This window comes from Anabrus simplex, chromosome 10, assembly GCF_040414725.1.
Source record: "Anabrus simplex isolate iqAnaSimp1 chromosome 10, ASM4041472v1, whole genome shotgun sequence".
Taxonomy (NCBI): Eukaryota; Metazoa; Arthropoda; class Insecta; order Orthoptera; family Tettigoniidae; genus Anabrus; species Anabrus simplex.
This window is the reverse complement of record NC_090274.1, coordinates 5,530,529-5,550,303: the sequence shown is the minus strand read 5'-3', so window position 1 is coordinate 5,550,303 and position 19,775 is coordinate 5,530,529. Positions and strand designations below refer to the sequence as shown.

The 19,775-nt window shown below is 40.2% G+C and overlaps 1 protein-coding gene across 1 annotated transcript in view; it reads left to right on the top strand.

Annotated features, from left to right (window-relative positions):
• niki (nimA-like kinase) overlaps positions 1-19,775 on the top strand; it is a 73,427-nt gene that overhangs the window by 6,326 nt on the left and 47,326 nt on the right. The window contains exons 2-5 of the mRNA XM_068229492.1: positions 3,177-3,267; positions 9,460-9,630; positions 11,122-11,279; positions 12,660-12,810. Of these exons, the coding sequence (XP_068085593.1) occupies positions 3,177-3,267; positions 9,460-9,630; positions 11,122-11,279; positions 12,660-12,810 (571 nt within the window). The remainder of the gene's footprint in view (positions 1-3,176; positions 3,268-9,459; positions 9,631-11,121; positions 11,280-12,659; positions 12,811-19,775) is intronic.

Below are 19,775 nucleotides of genomic sequence, written 5' to 3'. Positions count from 1 at the left end.
GTCGCTACTGCTTTGCTAAGAAACCGGTAAGCTCATTGGCAACTACCCTAGCCTAGCAGTCCACTATACTGCTGAGATGGGCAGTTACTTCAATACTGCCACGTTTGCAAATCATTCCGTGAGGAAGCAAAGGATGAAACTCTTGCATTTGGGAGATGATGGGTTTGAATCCCACCATTGGCAACCCTGAAGATGGTTTCTCGAAGTTTCCCATTTTCATGCAGGCAAATGCTGGGGCTGTACTTTAATTAAGGCCACAGTTGCTTCCTTCCCATCCTTGTGTCACCTGAAACTTTCAGTGTGAAACTAAGGATGTATCTATACTGCGTAAAATTTCAAGAAATGCACAGTCTATCATTAAAATATATTAAACTGGAAAAGTTCTTTCTTTAAAGGAATTTAAATTATATTTGTAAAGTTCTAGGGCTACTGTTGGTAGCCCACTAAATATGCCCATGGTCAGTCACAGTGTGCTTTGTTATCTGGTATGACCTAGAACAAATACCCCAAGTTACTGTCATTGACCTCTCTTATTCCTCATGATTTAATTGTCTCCTAGTGCCCAGGTGCAGTTCCTCTTGGGCTTTGCTTCATTCCATTCAGGTCCTGTTTTATTTGATATCTCCTCTTGCCTTCCAGATCTTACTGCTCTGTTTTGGTCCATTCTTATCCCTGCCTTTGACAACATGAAAGTGACTGAGGTACGGGAAATGCTAGTAATGCCATTTGTTATGCAACCAATCCCCGTTATGACTGATGTGAAACTGTCACTCATATGGTCGGTTAGCATGTGCATTTCAGTTGGCTTGTCAGCCTGATATGTAATAGGAGCGGTGACGAAAGCAACGGAAAACTAGCCCTCCTCTCATTTCCTAGTATGCCTGTTAATTACCATCATTAAAATGAATTGAATTATGAATTTTATATTGTATTGATTCATTGGATTTCTTCATTTGTCTACAATAATTATATAATTATAATGTCATCAATACGGAATATGAAAATGATAAACTTTAATTAGGCTGTGATGGAACAAATCGTGCTGTTTTCCTTTGGATATTTTCCAGTTCTCGAATCCGGTAATCCTGGTAAGGCTCCCACACACTGAAACCATATTCTAATATCAATTATCCACTCCAGCAAGCTTATTATAAACTTCTTCCAGTTCGTTCTGTTCCCCAGCTGATATTCTTCTTTAAATTTTTTTCCCTATCAATTTACATTATTGTGATCAACAGTGATCAGTAAGAAGGAAGTCAGCTGCCAGGTGAAACTATCTTTACATCAGTCTGTTTTCAGACCAACTTTGCTTTACGGGAGCGAAAGCTGGGTGGATTCAGGATATCTTATTTATAAGTTAGAAGTAACAGACATGAAAGTAGCGAGAATGATTGCTGGTACAAACAGGTGGGAACAATTGCAGGGGGTACTCGGAATGAGGAAATAAAGGCTAAGTTAGGAATGAACTCGATGGATGGAGCTGTACGCATAAACCGGCTTCGGTGGTGGGGTCGTGTGAGGCAAATTGAGGAGGATAGGTTACCTAGGAGAATAATGGACTCTGGTATGGAGGGTAAGAGAAATAGAGGGAGACGAAGATGATGATTGTTAGGCTCAGTTTCTAATGATTTAAAGATAAGAGGTATAGAACTGAATGAAACCACAGCACTAGTTGCTAATAGAGGGTGACGTTCATTAAATTCACAGAGGCTTGCAGACTGAACACTGAAAGGCATATCGGTCTGTACTGATAATGTATGTATTTACATCATGTTTTGGAAGGTCTTTGGAAAATTTGCTTTTCCCAACTATCACCAAGGTTTCCTCTGGGGCTGTTACCAACAACATTCCTTCCATAGTATGTTCTTTTTTTTTGCTATCTGTTTTATGTCGCACCAACACAGATAGGTCCTATGGCGACCATGGAAAAGGAAAAGCCTAGGAATGGGAAGGTTATGATCGTGGCCTTAATTAAGGTACAGCCCCAGCATTTGCCTGGTATGAAAATGGGAAACCACAGAAAACCATCTTCAGGGCTGCCAACAGTGGGGTTCGAATCCACTATCCCCCGGATGCGAGCTCACAGCTGCACGCTCCTAACCGCACGGCCAACTCGCCCAGTCATAGTATGTTCTTGGAGGCATCCCTCTCAGATGTCCATACCATCATAATCTGCTTAATTCTGAGATTTTCCAACAGACTCTTGTCTTGTCGAAGTTGTTCCCAAATATTTTCATTCCTTATTTTTACCGGGAAAGTTGGCCATGCGGTTAGGGGCGCGCAGCTGTGAGCTCGCACCTGGAAGATAGTGGGTTGGAATTCCACTGTTGGGAGCCCTGAAGATGGTTTTCTGTGGTTTCCCATTTTCACACCAGCCAAATGCTGGGGCTGTACCTTAATTAAGATCACGCCCACTTCCTTCCCATTCCTAGGCCTTTCCTCTCCCATCGTTGCCACAAGACCTATCTGTGTCAGTGCGACGTAAAGCAAATAGCATTCTTTATTTGGTTTCTCCTTGCCTTTTGGAGACATGAATGAAGGAACTTCATTTCAGTGGCTTGTAGGCAACGTTTTTCAGGTCTAGTCAAAGCTGCTACTTCCAGTCCATGTGTTAGAATTGGTACAAGATATGTTTTTTTTTTTTGCTATTTGTTTCACATCGACCGATACAGATAGGTCTTATGGCGACGGTGGGACAGGAAAGGCCTAGGAATGGGAAGGTAATGGCCGTGGCCTTAATTAAGCTACAGCCCCAGCATTTGCCTGGTGTGAAAATGGGAAACCACGGAAAACCATCTTCAGGGCTGCCGACAGTGGGGTTCGAACCCACTATCTCCCGGATGCAAGCTCACAGCTGCGCGCTCTTAACCGCACGCCCAACTCGCCCGGTGGGATATGTTTTATACACCCTTACTACAATCCCTAAATACCCTCTTAACCATAAAAAGAGATCTGTAACCTTTATTTAAAACTTTGTGAATGTGATTATCCTAATAAAGATTGTTCCTTACGTTAACACGTAGGTACTTAGAGTGATCACTTTCACTGTGAGGACATTTCCTCTTGGTAAAACTTACAACCTGTTGATTGTCTAGACACTACTCCGTACAGTATAACATCGTCTGTGGTTCCACTTCTTTGCTCATATGTATGCTGATGTGTTTCTTTCTTTGCAGAAATGTCACCTTATACGAGCGACTAAGTGATCACAAACAAGTAGTGATAAAACAGATACCAGTATATCCTATGGAAGAAAGTGAAGAAGAGGTAAAGTAATTGAAGGTAGAGGTGGGATTGAAAATTAACACCCTCTCTTTTAATATATTTCATCATACTGCAGTCAGGCTCAGTGGACCTGCACAGCTACAGGACATCTCCACTGTTTTTCCTGCGAGACATTCTGAATGCTATCTGTTTCAGATCTTCATGTAGTGTGTCACTTCACCTTTTCCTCGTAGGACAAAATCACCAGGTTCACAGGCCGTGTGTGTACCTCATACGCATTTGTGTGACGTGCTCTGCTTTGTAAATTCGCACAACTTGGATCATATATCATGAGTAGAGGCACCTGTTTTGTGGTGAAAGTGTCGGCCTAATTTCAACAATTTTAATAGTTATTTTCGTATATTTTTTGCTATGTCTATTTAATTTTGTCAGTAATTTTGCTCAATTTTATTTCCACTTTTCAGCAATAAAAGTTAAACCAAAAGATAGCTGATAGCATATTTGCAGTAAAACCTAACATTTAACTTTTGCCTCCGCCCCTCTCACAACAGACAACACCAGAACCATCAGTACGAGATACAATACGTGGCAGACGGCCAAGAAACTCGCATCTCAAACACCCAGCAGTAAGTACATTATTTCAGGCTTTACATATTCACACTAAATCACACTTCAATTGAAATCTAATTCACTTCACTCATTTCGACTTACAGATTTTACCAACCTCAAAAAGGAAAGGAACCACCAACTTTTACGGCATTTGATGGGAGAAAACTCCAGAACAGAAGTTAGGTCAGAATATGTTCAAGACAGTAAACAAGTGGTTGAGTCATACACATAGTGCATAAGTAACGCTTATCAAAGCTTGGAATTTGAAATTGTATCGATCCATTTTATAAATTTAGGAAAGTGCTGTCATTCACAAATGGAACTCAAAAGACCAATATATGGCATAGAATAATATCAAAATTCTTAAGTAAAAGGCAAATGGTGCAAAATATAACACAAGAATTAAGGCCAACAACTATATTTTTAGATATATTCCAGTGTCACAAATACATTGGCCACACTACATGACATTTAGGTGTTAAAAACTTTTGAAGTAAACAATAAACATTTCAGTTAATAGACATTTGTGTTTCACACAAAACATAAACATCGCATAGTGGAACTTATAATTTGCGCAAGAAGGAACTGACACTTAATAATTGGACTTATAAGCCATCCATATATAGCATATTTATATACCATCTTAAATATTTAACGTTATGTAAAGGCAAATTGTTGCAATATTTCATTATAAAACAATGCAAAAATTAAGGCAAACAAATATTTTAGACTCTAATGTATAATAATTACACTTTAAAATATTTTAGTGTGTTTATGTGAAATTTTATAGTAGTCAGCACACATTTATAGTCTACCTAAAGCATTGTTATACTTCAATACTTTAATGTAAAAATGTAATAAGATATTTTATTGAAGTTAACACACAAAATTTTATTCATCACATTTTACTGATAGCTTATCGCTATAACTTCACGATCATAAACAAACTTATCTCAAATAAGGGTACACATTTATAGAATGGGGCTTAATTCAGCAGAATAAGCAAAATACCTATCATAAATGCTAAATAAGCTTAAAGACGAATTCTTTCAGCCACAATTGCATGTATATAGTAAGATAAAGTTTGTAATTTTATCACAATACTTGTAATTTTGTAAGGTTTTAAGAAAAGTTTTTATTGAAAGTATAAAATAGTATGTCATGAAGGTCCTTAAGAGGCATAAGATAAAAATGTAAATATGATTCTGATTTAGCTGAGGATGATCTATAAAGGGTCGAAACCGGTCCTAGATATGTACGGTAATATTTTACATGTAAATAAATGTATTGATTAGGTGGAATTTTCTTTTCCTTTTGTGACGATTGGTAAATATCAATATGGAAAAATGAAGTTCATAAATCAAGACAATTCAAGGTGGCGCTTATCCGGGCTAACTCAGATACGGTCCACAGCAAGGACACGCGCTCTAGGTAATAACCCGGATCTGGGCGTGAATGTGTTAAGTTACAACTCACTACTTCTTTAGATGTATGTATACACGTATGTCCAAACGTTTTCCCATTTCTCTATGGGGTTGGATGTGAAGTGAGATGAATCTTCGTAGCGAGTTTTTATGATGGGATGTCCTTCCTGACATCAACCTCATTAGAGGAGTTAATGAGATGAAATGAATGACATGATGTATGATAGTTGGAAGGAAGAGGGTGAAACCCAGTGCTAGCACATAGCACCAAGGGATCTGCTCAGAGCTTTATGCCCCATCCGACGGACGAATCACCATCGACAGCAGCATATGCCGTCACTCCATATGAATACTACGGAGAGGTTTGGAATTGAACCCAGGCTTTCAGTGTGCAATCTAGTGATTATAAATTGTATACCACCATGTCTTCTACCCTAACATTCTGATGAATTGGACTCGAACTGGCTAACAACGGTGTCAGACTTGACAATCATGGCCACCAGGCGGGCTACGCACTAATTCTATAGATGCTAATTTATATTTTGCTTTGAAGTATGGAGTTGAAGGTTGGTATGTGGGTGTTACACTTATCTTTATGAACATCCAATGGTTGAGTTTCAGAGGCCTCTGAAGTGAACTGTAAGGTCAATCATGAAACCACGAGTCGAATGGGTTGGAATGGCTATCATGTCTTTCCGCCAACTCCATGTATTTCCTGCTGCACATTATATTGACGTTCCCTTAAGGCATCAAGATTCAAATAAGGTGATGGCGGGCATTTCTAAGGACTTCATCATGTTTGCAGGTACGCAATAGTTCCTATCTCACTGGGACCTACCTGGTAATGTTCGGACTGGACAAATGTTAGCCTCCAGAGAGGCAAAATATATTTGGATCCAATACTATGGTAAGGAAGCAGCAGTGGCTTACGAAGGTCGATCAACATCAACAGGTGATGGGGCTGGCACTGCACTTCTGCTATGCTTAGGCAGGACTGTTAGGAGTGGGGTGAGCGTACTGTTAGATATTTCACGCTGTTTTGTCAGTAACGCTCACAATGTTGGAGCAAAAGGTGCACCCCTCCACTGCGCAATACATAATTATAAAATTTCTTGCTCGTGAAGGAGTTATAGTGGCGGAAATTTGCCAGAGATTGACTGCACAGTTCATTGATTAAACGTTGTCAAGGATGCGTGTGTTTGCCTGGCATAAAATGTTCAAGGAAAGGCTAGAACGTGTGGAAAATCAGAAACATGATCGCCGTCCTCGGACCGGCATTACAGACGAAAACATTCGTGCGGTTAAAGACATTATTGACGACGAGAGTATCAGAAATTGCAGAACAAGTTGGAATCCATTATGGGAGCTGCCCAGCAATCATCACAAACGACCTACAGTTCTATGAAGTGTGTTCCAGATGGGTCCCTCGCCTTTTGACCGAAAATCTGAAGTTGAGACGTTTGGAGGTCTGTCTGAGGCTTACAGCAAGGTTTACAGAAGAAGGTGATGCATTTTGAGTCGGATCGTCACCTGCAATGAAACATAGGTCCACCACTACACTCCCGAATCCAAACAAGCTAGTAAGGAGCGGCGGAGAAAAGGGGAGGCAGCATCATTGAATGCCAAGACTCAACTGTCAGCTGGCAAGGTTGTTGCAACCATTTTTTTTTTCAATCAGCGAGCATTTTTCTGATTGATTTTTTTGCACGAGCGACACACAATCAATGCTGCTTACTACTGCGAGTTGTTGAACAAGGCGAGGGTTGCATATCGCCGCAAAAGAGGAGACCAACAGATTTGACAGGTCAACCTCCTCCATGACAATGCGTGGACCCATACTGCAGTTCTAACAGTCTCCAAGCTACAGGAAATGCACTGGTCTACACTTGATCGTCCTCCTTACAGCTCGGTCTTATCACCTTGTGATTTTCATTTGTTCGGACCGCTTAAAGAAGCTCTAGGATGGCAATGATTTGAAGATGACGAGAGTGTGGAAGACTTTGTGTGCAACTGGCTGGTGATACACCCTGTTCTTTTTGCGATGAGGGCATCAAAAAACTGCCCATACACTGGGACAAATGCATTTACAAAGCAGGAAACTATGCAGCAGAGTGTAGAGCCCTCGAGGTACAAGAAAGAAAGTTTCTGAGACGGATAGTGGGACCTTTACCAGATGGAAGCCAATGGTATCAACCAAATCGTGAGCTATATAAACACCAAGAAAATCTCATAGATGCCATCAGAAGAAGGCGACTGGCTTTTTACGGACACCTATCCAGAATGGACTCAAATAGGTTACCCCATAGGATCTTCAAGGCTGCTAACAAGGGCAAAGCTACTGGATTCGTGTGGATGAAGCAAGTGGAGAAGGACCTTTTGGAACTCCATATAAATCAAAATGGCATAGCTGATTGGAGTAACTATCATACAACTCTTAAAACTAAATCCTTTGTAACATCCCTCACAGAAGTTACCCACAGACCAAAAGATGAGACCAGGAAATGGTCTGAGGAACGTAAGATTGAATTTAGCCAGAAAATGAAGGACTACTGGGCCATCAGAAAAGCTCGGGGTACCAACAAGAAAACAGCTGCCAAACCAACTGCTAAGAACACGAATTGTGGCAAACGACAACAACATCAAGAAACAGCTAAAACACAAGCACCATGGTCCATAGATTGCCCTAACGAAAAAAAAAAAAAAAAAGTCCTGTTTATATTTGATCCCCTTTCATATATTTTACATACATTCCAGCAATTGTGAATTAGAAGTGTGGGGAGCCGGTGTGTGTGTGTTTGTGTGTGTGTGTGTGTGTGTGTGTGTGTGTGTGTGTGTGTGTGTGTGTGTGTGTGTTAGTGCGTACAACAAAATTGAAAAAAAAAGAAACAGTTACAAAGTCGTAAGTTTTTTATGCTCTCTGAGCAAATTTCAACAGAGTAGGAAAAGCTGACAGTTTACCAATTCAACTGCGGTAATAATAGTTTTTTTGAGATTTTGATTCAATACTATACAATGAATTTCATCAAAAGAACAATTACAAATCTGTTACAATTAAATAGAAGTATAATATGACTACACAATAAAAAAATCCCTTTAGTGCTGGACTACGCACTAAGAAAGTAACACACTAGATAGAAAAAAACACACACACACACAGAGAGAGAGAGGCTGAGTGACAGTGACGAATGCATGTGGCAGGCGGGTGAATCATACCTTATTGTTCATGACCTTGGCAAAAATATAGCACTGTTTCCTACATGCACAAACCTGCATGAGGCCCCAAGCTTAGAGGGGTAAGTAGGGCAATGGAGGTAGTGGACGGGGTAACTGCTGCTGAGCTACTGAGAGCGAAATGAAGCCTCGTCAGCTTAACCTAGTCGCCAGGAGCCATCGTGAACGTTCCTCCTCTCTCACTCACACTGCAGCACGTGGATAAAACTAATTTAGTACGCAACTAAGGTTGTACGCCATCAGACACTAATCACGCTTTAGAGCTAGTCTCTACTGCTTGCTGTGGTGCTGTACGAATCAGTTAACTGTGTCAAATGACATTTTGTGCAAATTTCTGCTAAGTAATTTTTTTACATGTAAAGAAATTAAAATTACTAGTAAAATGTTTTCATTCCTACACCGAAGGGGATGGTGACGACGCCTCTTAGGCTGGGAGATTTGTGACGGTGAAGGAAATGTGCGAAGAATGTGAGACGGATGGCGGCTGCTGCCTATACCTTGGTGCAGGAGAATGGAAAACCATTCTCAGGACAGCCGGCGGTGGGGACCAGCCTTTTTCCTCTCGCGAATGCAGGGACGTAGAGTCACAGTAGAGCCGTGGCCACCTCTCCTCTGCTCGATTGGCCGGTCGAAGTGCAGAGCCGTCGGACCAGCCGAAGCCCACTTTGCAACCGCCAATGAGAAATTAAAGGCATGGATTATGTGATAAGACAAAAGAGTTTGTATAAAAAAATTATATAAATCCTAGTTTTAGGAGGCTAAAATGGAATAAAAACTAAATGCCCCCCTCCAAACTCCACTACTGTTTGCTTGGAGTTGTAATGAGAAAACTCTTCCCGACATTTTTCTTACGTCTCTCCTCAGACTATGATCCCTGAATCCCATCCTCAAATCTATTTTAAACCAACACATAGTGTTGTTGTGAAATAAAATCAACCCGTATAATGTGTGATTATTTTTGCTCTAACAGGTGACCCACAACGAAGTTCAAGTAATATCGAAACTTTCTCACCCATTGATAATAGACTATTATGGGAGTTTCATTGAAAATATGACCTTAAACATTGTGATGGAATATGCTGCAGGAGGGACTATGAGCGACTACCTTAAAGAACGGCAGGGAAAACTCATGGCTCAACAGGTAGGTTAGAGATGTAATACGCACCTCAGCATCAATTACATTATTTTGAGAGGTAAACTGTGTCAATCTTACCTCGTATTACTTGCCATGACTCGACACCCAGAGATATATTCAGAAGCAGCCGCCTAGGGTGGTGCATTTTAAGCTGTTACCATTTATTATTCATTTTCATTTTAAACATTTTCATTCACAAATCTTGTAAAAAGAACACAAACTTAACTCACAATGAGATGGATATACATAATGTTGGCAACAATTAGTTCAAATTTACCAAATAGTAAGACAGGTTTTATTTGGTAATATCAAAATTTTGTTACAATAATATATATATATTGATCCCCATAGGGAGCCTGAAATATTTGTCCTGAATGAGTAAATTGATAATTCCAATATAAATGATCTGTTATTGCAAATTATTAATTTTCCAGCTAAATCATTCTTGGCCTAGCAGGATCAATTTATGTAAAAGAGACCAAGTCTCTCATAGTGCATTGGGTCTAGCTGTGGCTCCAAGTATTCTACATAGAGGCCTCCATTCTATGAACTTAGCCATGCAAGTGACCAGCTGTTGAGCTCATATTGGCACACTGAGGCGAAACACTGGCAATCAAACATGAAAATAGCCAAAGTATTGGTTGTAATCAAATACGTCATTCAACCTGTCACATCACTGGAGCAAGTCCAACGTTTTAGGTATCTCCCCTGCATTGTTGATCACAGCTGGAGCAATGCTGATGAAATTAGGTCCTGGACTTAATTTTAATTTCGTGTGGCTATTTCTAGCCGAGTGCAGCCCTCGTAAGGCAGACCCTCCGACGAGGGTGGGCGGCATCTGCCATGTGTAGGTAACTGCGTGTTATTGTGGTGGAGGACAGTGTTATGTGTGGTGTGTGAATTGCAGGAATGTTGGGGACAGCACAAACACCCAGCCCCCGGGCCATTGGAAATAACCAATTAAGGTTAAAATCCCCGTCCCGGCCGGGAATCGAACCCGGGACCCTCTGAACCGAATGCCAGTACGCTGACCATTCAGCCAACGAGTCAGGTCCTGGACTGAATAGGCAAGAGAATGAGTAAACTCGTCTGTAACAGGGTCTTGGGGCTCTGCCTCTATTTACTTTGGTGTTAAGTATTCCCTCTCTTACTTTATGGTGTTAAGACCTGGACCCTAACACAGAGCATTTCCAAAAAACTTTGATCCTTTGAGATGTGGTGCTACCAATGTCTGCTCAGAATATCATGGGTTGATAGAATATGTAACACTAAATTAAAAGGCACATGATCGGGTTTGGTACAACGTTTAAGGAATTACAGTACACCTTTCTCGTCAGGATTGTTCGTGGCAATACTGAACTACTGTATTGCATGTGGACGAAATAATCATTTATTTTCCGGAAGTGGAAATAGCGCTCCTCAATACTTGTCTTAACAGCTTGATCCTTTGCATCTCTTTGAAGTTCTGCTTACTGTAACCAGGGATATTGTTTACAGGAAGTACTTCACCTGTTCACACAAATCATGCTGGCTCTCCGTCACATCCATTCCAACAACGTTGTTCATCGTGACCTCACCACCAAAAACATATTCTTGTGCGGGAAGAAACATATTATCAAGGTTGGAGATTTTGGATTATCAAAAATTTTAGAAAGGTGAGCTACCAATACAGACTTCAGACATTCTTAGAATTTATATATAGGATTGTTATGAAGAAAAATGTTGATAGAATGATTGTAATTCATTGTAGGAGTCAGGAAAGCCTTTGATTAGCAACTCGTACAGAGCATAACACCTCAAATGAGGTCGGCGACAGGAAGGTAATATTCTGTCGAACAACACTGATCCATTTCGTCATTGTAATCGGTCAGCTACAATTCCTTTTAGAATTTTAATTTTGAAGCCTTGGTACTGAAGTAGATTAACAGTTTTGCAAAATTAATCATTAAAATAACAGTTTTGACATGATTCCTTACATGTCATGACTGAGACCGCTAAATTCACTGGAAAGGCTTTCATCACCACCACATGCAGTTTCCAGTTGCTTCTTGGAACATAAGCCTGTCATTCTTCTCTTGTCTTCCCACCACTTCTCCCTCTTCACTCCAGTCCTCTCCTCTTCTCTGTACACACTCTTCCATTCCTTTTATCTAGCTGTCTCTTGGTCGTTTTCCTGTTATCTCCATTTCATGCATCTTCCTGGGTATACTTTCCTCTGTCATTCTCTTCATGTGTCTAGATGCCTCTATCCTATTCTGTAGTGGCTCTTCTTTTACTATATCTCTAACCTTCTCATTTCACATCTTATCCCATCTTGTCACTGCTATCCTGCTTCTCAGAAATTTCATTTCACTTGCCTGTATCCTAGTCATGGCTCTCTGCCTCATTAGCCAAGTTTCTGCTGCATAGTACGTCCTGTATATCACTCTTTAGCTTCTCTGAGGGACATCCTTGCTCCAAACTAGGCTTCTGACACTTTTCAGGAATGCTCCTGCTTGACTATTTCCTTATTACTTCCACTTTCCTCGATGATTCTTTCCAGGTACTTGAAACTCTCTACCTTTCTAAGCAGTTCCCCTCCGAGCATTGTCCATCTCCTTCTTTCTACCTGTGATTACTATCTCACTCTTTTTGGCATTATTTCTTTCCATATTGTTTCACGTCCTCTTCCCATGCATCAAACTGTTCGTGAATATCATCTTCCTTTTCTCCCCAGACTAACAAGTCATCCTGCAAACATCATCACTTTCACTTTTCCTTTCCCAATTTTCCTTACCACTTTTGTCATGAGGTCGTCCACTGTGAATTCCATTCTCCCACCTTATGTATTTGAAATCAAAGTTAAAAAATAAACCTGACGCTCAGAAATATCAGACCTTACCTTTTCTGAGCTAATTATACAAAAGCAGCTTCATTCTTCAATTTTTGATGTAATTCCTATTGCAATTTTGACTTTTGATTTTAATTCGTTTGAATAAGAAATACGGGCAGGGGTGTTTTATTTCAGCGTATTCACTGTATTTCTTGTTCTCCAGCCGCAGCAAGGCGAGCTCAGTGGTGGGGACACCCAACTATCTCTCTCCGGAGCTTTGCGAGGGACAAGAGTACAACCAGAAGTGTGATATGTGGGCTCTAGGTTGTGTCCTCTACGAGATGCTCACCTTGAACAAGGCATTTGATGCTCCTGTAAGTATTCCTTGCTCTGTTTTAGACTCGTTTATTTGTGTTCTAATCCTTCATTTATCACTTGTTTGTTCCTTTCTCTTACTCCTCCTCCCCCTCCGTCCAGCTCCCGCTGGGTTGGGATGTTGATGGCAACATTGTTCCTCCTCAACACATTGGTGACCGGGTCTGAATGGAGGCTACTACCCCCTGTTGACCGCCTGCACTCAAACTCATATAACACAAAAACTATTCTAGATATTGACCTCTAATTTTTAAACTATGAACTGGATTATCTTTTGAGAAGCTGCTGACTGTATCTAAACCTACTAAATACCACAAATGCTATCTGTACTCGATTTGTGTGCGTCTGAGTCACTGCTGTATTTCAACACATGAAATTGTTGTCCACAATTTGACATAGAAGGAACAAACGCATTGTCAGGATCACTCACATAATTAGAAATATCTAATCCACTGTCTCTAGTTACATCTGATAACCAGTCTGCACATGATTCAACACAAATATCCATGCGCCACGCCATGTTGACAGCTGCACTGAAGCTCCAAGGAATAGCTCAACATTTTCGATATTATTTTGTTACGAAAGGTTTAAAGAAAAGAAGGTGATTGAGCAATAGTTGCCTTATACTATTTATTCCACGACTACACAATTTCAAACTTATGATTTCACCACCAGATTGTAGCAGCGATCAAGGAAACACGGGGTCCATAAAAACGAGAATTCTTGTAGCCCGTCACTTACAAGTCGGCCAAGAAACTACAAGAAATCTCGGGGCCCATCACCGATGTGTTAACTGTGTTCCAATCCAGGTTCCTTCAATACTATTTTTGATCGTTTTCAACCACCTTAGCCTGGGTGGTGCCCTCGCTGCTTCAGCATTCTTCCCTCTTCCAGGTTACTTTCCTCCATTCTTGCATATAATGAACTTCATTCTTAATATCCATATTGGCGTAAATAGTTGAGTCAATAATTGACAAGAGTCCATCCTTTTCATTACCAGTACATGTTTATTCCCCTCTCATTGGGGAAATCTCCAGCTTGCAGCAAATACACAGCATAACAAGTAAACACTCAAAAATAATTTGAGCAAGTGAGTGTGAGTTTGCATTCAAGAAATAGTGAGTTCAAACCCCACTGTCGGCAGCCCTGAAGATGGTTTCCCATTTTCACACCAGGCAAGTGCTGGGGCTGTACCTTATTTATGGCCATGGCTGCTATCTTCCTACTCCTAGCCCATTCCTATCCCATAATGGCTATATGACCTATCTGTGTCGGTGCAACATGAAGCAAATCGTAAAAAAAGCCTGACGCACTGCATATACAGGGTGATCGGAAACAACGTGAACCGAGCGTATGTGGAGATCAACCGTAGTTGATCTCAAAATTACAAGTAAGGTTTTGAGCCCTAGAGGTTGCCTCACGATGTATTCTGGCTGTTGTTTGGTTTTTGACAGTAAGTCTTATGACCGCATGCCCTGCCTGACGTCAACCCTCCTCCTTTACTCGTGCTTGGGACCGGCAACAACAGTTAATGATCTACTGAATCCACCCAAAATTACTTGGAACAGATATAATGAAAGAACTATATAAAAAAAGGCAAAATTATGACACTTTATGCACCTGAAAGTATTATAATTGGTGGCAGATTTCGAATAAAGATGATTCAAAAGAAAGAAAAATCCTCAGGAAAATCTTACGACCAAAGTGCAAAATGGAATTTGGATGAAAAAGAAATCACATGAAATCTATCAAGTTACAGAAAAAATCACAGATTCAATCACGAAATGGCAATTACAATTTGCTGGTCATGTGTATAGAATGGATAATAACAGGCTCACAAAGAAAATTTCAAACTTAGCGTGATCAATGAAAAATCACAATAACTGGGAAAAACAAATCAGTGAAGACCCAAAATGGAATTGGCATTAATGAAGAAATCCTTCAACATAGAATAAAATACAGAATTTACAAATACAAATTTTCTGCAAAGCCCACTCGACTAAATACAAGATGGACTGAACAAGGTAAAAAGGAAAACAGTGAGAGGACGAAGAGATATTAGGAAGAGAAGAAAAACAAAAACAAGTGCTAATAAGTTCAAACGTGCTTCTTAGTTGGGCGTAACAAATCAAGAAAAGTATGACATACTATGCAACAACTGTGCATTAAAAAGTAAAACAAGGAAGACAATAGTGTTATAAAAATTATTTTAGAGTGTTTATTTGTTGTGTACTTGTTGTGTATTTTGGAATATGATCTTCTGCAAGCTGAAGATGACCTCAATGAGGGAAAAACCTGTACTTTTAATATAAATTACTTGACAGATCTTTTGAAGATATCACGTGGACTCTTCTCAATTATTGACTTAAACTTCTCCATTCTATCAATAAGCTTTTTCACTCTCATTTCCTTCCTGACGTCCTCATTTCTTACTCTGTCCTTTATTGTCTTTCCGCCGGGCTGAATGGCTCAGATGGTTGAGGTGCTGGTCTTCTGACCGCATCTGGCAGGTTCCATCCTGGGTCAGTCCGATGGTATTTGAAGGTGCTTAAATATGTCAGCCTCGTGTTGGTAGATTTACTGGCATCTTTTTTTTTTGCTAGGGGCTTTACGTCGCACCGACACAGATAGGTCTTATGGCGACGATGGGATAGGAAATGCCTAGGAGTTGGAAGGAAGCGGCCGTGGCCTTAATTAAGGTACAGCCCCAGCATTTGCCTGGTGTGAAAATGGGAAACCACGGAAAACCATTTTCAGGGCTGCCGATAGTGGGATTCGAACCTACTATCTCCCGGATGCAAGCTCACAGCCGCGCGCCTCTACGCGCACGGCCAACTCGCCCGGTTACTGGCATCTAAAAGAACTCCTGTGGTACTAAATTTCGGCACCTTGGCGTCTCTGAAAACCGTAAAAGTAGTTTGTGGGACGTAAAGTCAATAACATTATTATTAATTATTGTCTTTCCTATCATACTTCTTAAAAATTTCATTTCATTGGCCTGGATTTTGTTCTCTTGTCCAGGTCTCTGCTGCATATGTTAGTACATCTCATGCATCACCTCTTTACTTCCTTCCTCTACACTCACACACTGGTAGAATGCATTTCCTTGTTGAATCATTTCCCTTCCCAAGTACTTTTAGCTCTCCACAATTTCAAGGTTTTGTCCCCTAAATTTTAACATTCCTTTCCCTTCTCTTTTTTTCTCTTCTAGTCAACGCATGGTCTTACTCTTTTCCACTCTGATTTTTCATTTCATAAATTTCAATAATCTCACTCTACTTGTCGCGTTGCCTATGTACTTCATCTCTGCCACAATATCATCTGCAATTACCGTGCTTATACTTCCAAAATATGATGCACTACCTAATAGTCTCTTACAGGTATCATAACGAAGATCATGCGAGGATCTTACTTACCGGTAGACAGTTCCTTGTACGACAACTGCGTCAAGGATTTGCTGACGTCTTTGCTACATCACAATCCACAAATGCGCCCAAGCGTTGCTTCACTGATGACGCACCCAGCTGTTCTTGTACCGTTGTATTCTCTGTATGCAAATCTCGGCAGGATTACGCCAGGTGGATCATGAAGAAAGTGTGATATATTTGGAAGAGAAAAAAAGGAAGATTTTACTTTTAACCTACTTTTGTACTTAATGTGTGTTTTGATATTTTTAAACAATAAAAACTACATTCTTTTAATGTTTAGGTTATGTTCCAGTATTTAACCCTGTAAGTGCCAAGGAACACTAAAAGTGGCTCTGCAGACCTTCTCATGGTGCCAGAATCGCTTATTGAGATTCTTAGCAGAATATTTTTAATATATTTTTTTTTTCCCTTGACTGTTATGCTGTTTTCTTCCACCATTCTTGTCCATGGAAGCTTCTGGGTCAGGCAGTGGACATTGACCTCCATTTAGCCCTCTCCTTGCCGTGATCCACTTCGACACTTCATATAGGCCTTGGGTGTCGAACCTTGCCCGCCGTAAGCTAGAAATACCTACGTGCACGGACACAAGTCTCTTCCCCTCAGTCAGCTTGTACTTTCCCACGTTCCTGCCTCAGGGTTGTGCAAGCTCCAGTTATCTGTTTTGGTCTACATACAGGTACATAAGGATTGATACAGTAGTTTGTTAGTGTGTGTCAACACGGTTAAGATATGCTACTTTTATCGTAGCTTGTTTCCTTTTGTTAAAGTTTATAAAGCGATGTTGTAGCAGCTTCACGATTGTTCATAGGAGAGTTGAGAATATTAAGCCCCTAAAATATTACCCAGTTGTCCATTTGCCTAATAGAACACATTCAGTTCTCAGTACCCACAGATACCTCGAAAAGAATTTAGAAAATAGCACATTGTTTGAGTAGAAATCCTCTGTATGCTAAATTAAAACCACCATGAAAATATTCCTGCCTGCCACTGGAAGTGCCATGAAAACTCACACGTGATGTTGGCGGCATGTGGTTTGGCATTGTCGTGCAACAACATGACACTGTTGGGAGAAATCTGCGAAATGCTACGTCCAGTGTGTCACAATAAGTGGCAGCATTCACTGATCTCTCCAGTGGTGAGGAAATCAACCATCTTCCACACAGCCCTAGCCTGGCACTCACAAGATTTCCATCTCTTCAGACTTGTTGAAGGCACCGGCGTGGTAGGCGATTCAAATGGCGATATGGCATGACTTCAATGCCTTAACACACATTTATTCCAAGCTGTCATGGATGCCTTGCTGTACCATTGGAACAATTGCTTGGTAACTATGTTGAATAGTAATATCTGCCTGTAAAATAGAGTTTTTCGTGCAAGGTGTTGTTACCTTATTTTTTTGAAGTGCTTTTGTAATATTTTGTTTACATCTCTTGTCAATGACTTTCTCTTCCATCCATTATTGTGGAGCAAATGGGCTCAAGCGAGTTTTGAACCTGCAACCTCCAAGAAAGGTTTTGAGAATTGTATTTAAATTTAAGGAAAGTGACTCTACATCATTAAGAAATAGTACTTCAAGAGTTGATGTGGTGAATGAATGTGTGGCAATTTCCTTTGAGTGTATTAGAGCATTATTTGATCAGTACGAAGCAAACATGGTGAAATATTGTGACAGCATCTTGTTGTCACCAAAGATGTTGGGAGTAGGGCCGAGTTTGTCACGTAGAAGTAGGAGTAAAAACGCAGAATTTTGGAGTTGTACTTGTTTGCTGGACTTCTACAGGGTGGGAGAATCATGTGGGGCAATCATTCACGTGTAGGGAGAGGGATGATGGTAACTTCAAGAAGGAATAGGATAAAAACTGAAGTTTTGGGGCACCCAGGGAGAAGGTGTCAGAGAGCCAAGTGTGGCATTCAGGACACTCCGTGAGCGAGTGGAATTCGTACACAGACAGAAGTTTCGTATGAAGTGTCGAGCAGGGCAGTGAAGTCTGTACAGAGAGTATGGCGTGTACATCGAGAGACCGTACATAATAGAGTAGGGTGTAGTTCTGGTCAGTGTGTAGGTCATGACTAAGTCCGCGAGTAGCAGTAAATATCAACCAATTGTTGTAGAGTGCACTTTCCAACAAAGACAGGCTACAGAATAATAGTATTCTCCAAGTCGGTAGAGGTGGTATTGAAAAGAGTAAGAAGGTGCTCAAATAGTAAGCAGGAGTAGTTTTAGTGAAGACAGAGTTCAACCTTGAGTTGAGGAGAGGGTCTGAGTTTGAATCTGTGAAACGGCCTCTTTCTTTAGTAGAGACAACCAGGTTTCAGTCAAAGGCCACCAACCAGAAGAGGCAAGAAAGGAGGGAAAAGATACATCAGCTAAGTATTAATTGTATTTTATGGACCTAAAAGTAAAAGTGATACTTCAAGAGAAAAATAGTGGGAACTGAAAAGACTGAAAATGTTAAGAGTTAGGGAGTTCCCTCTGATTCTATATTGACTTACTGACTAACTGTACTTTGTGTATATAGTTTAAAAAGTGTATGTTGTTATTATACGTGAAACTTATCTGGTATCAGGTCAACCTGATTTAACCTAGAATCGAACCTAAGTTTATGTTGTTTTAAAAAGATTTTGTTTCCTATTGTAATGTGCAGCTGCAAAATTCATTTTACTGCACACAGCACTGCGTCCCATTTATGAACTACTCAGAAGTACGTTATACACTGATGAGCGATTGAACTGGGAATAGCTGCCATTCTGGCAGGGTACCGGGCTTATACATGACTCTGATGTTGTCAGAATTCATACTGGGCATGTGAGTAACAGTTTAATTAAGGTGAACCTAATGAATACTTGTATTACTCGTGATGAGTTACAGTTGGTCAGTACATGGTTTGGCTTGTTTGAAGACACAGTTCAAGGTAGGGAATGTTCACCAATTCAGTACATTTAAGTCTGAACCTTCCCTACCTTTGATTGTGATCAATTTCTCGATACGGATCCAGAACGAAACTCGTTGCTTATGATTGTTTCACGACATCATCAGGTAACAAACAATGGTAAAGAATAATCATTCTCTTATAAACTAGAAGACATAAATAAAATATGCATTAAAAACACATGAATCTACTGTATGTAAGGGTGACTTAAATTTAGTAATGTCTCTTGAAAAAAGTGGAATGATATGTTAAAATCATTGTACATAAAATAATTGACCTGTCTTAGGAATTCATAAATGTAATATTTCTTAAAGAATGAAATAGTGTTGTGATGAGTGCATGAAGCCCTAGTTGTATTATAAGGACTCGTTAGATCAATTAACTTAAAGAGAGGTGTGGTTTGAAGTTAAAGAATATGTGTTGTTCATGGAATGGGTCTAATTATTATTAACTTTATTGGCCACACTGGACCACTTAAGTCTTCCATGTACATTTTTTCTTTGAAGGTTGTACTGTTTGATTCTTCTTATCTGCCCAGTACTTCTTTATCCGTTCTGATTGCAGTGCTCTTAATTTGTCTGAAATCTCTACAGGCCTTCTGTGCAT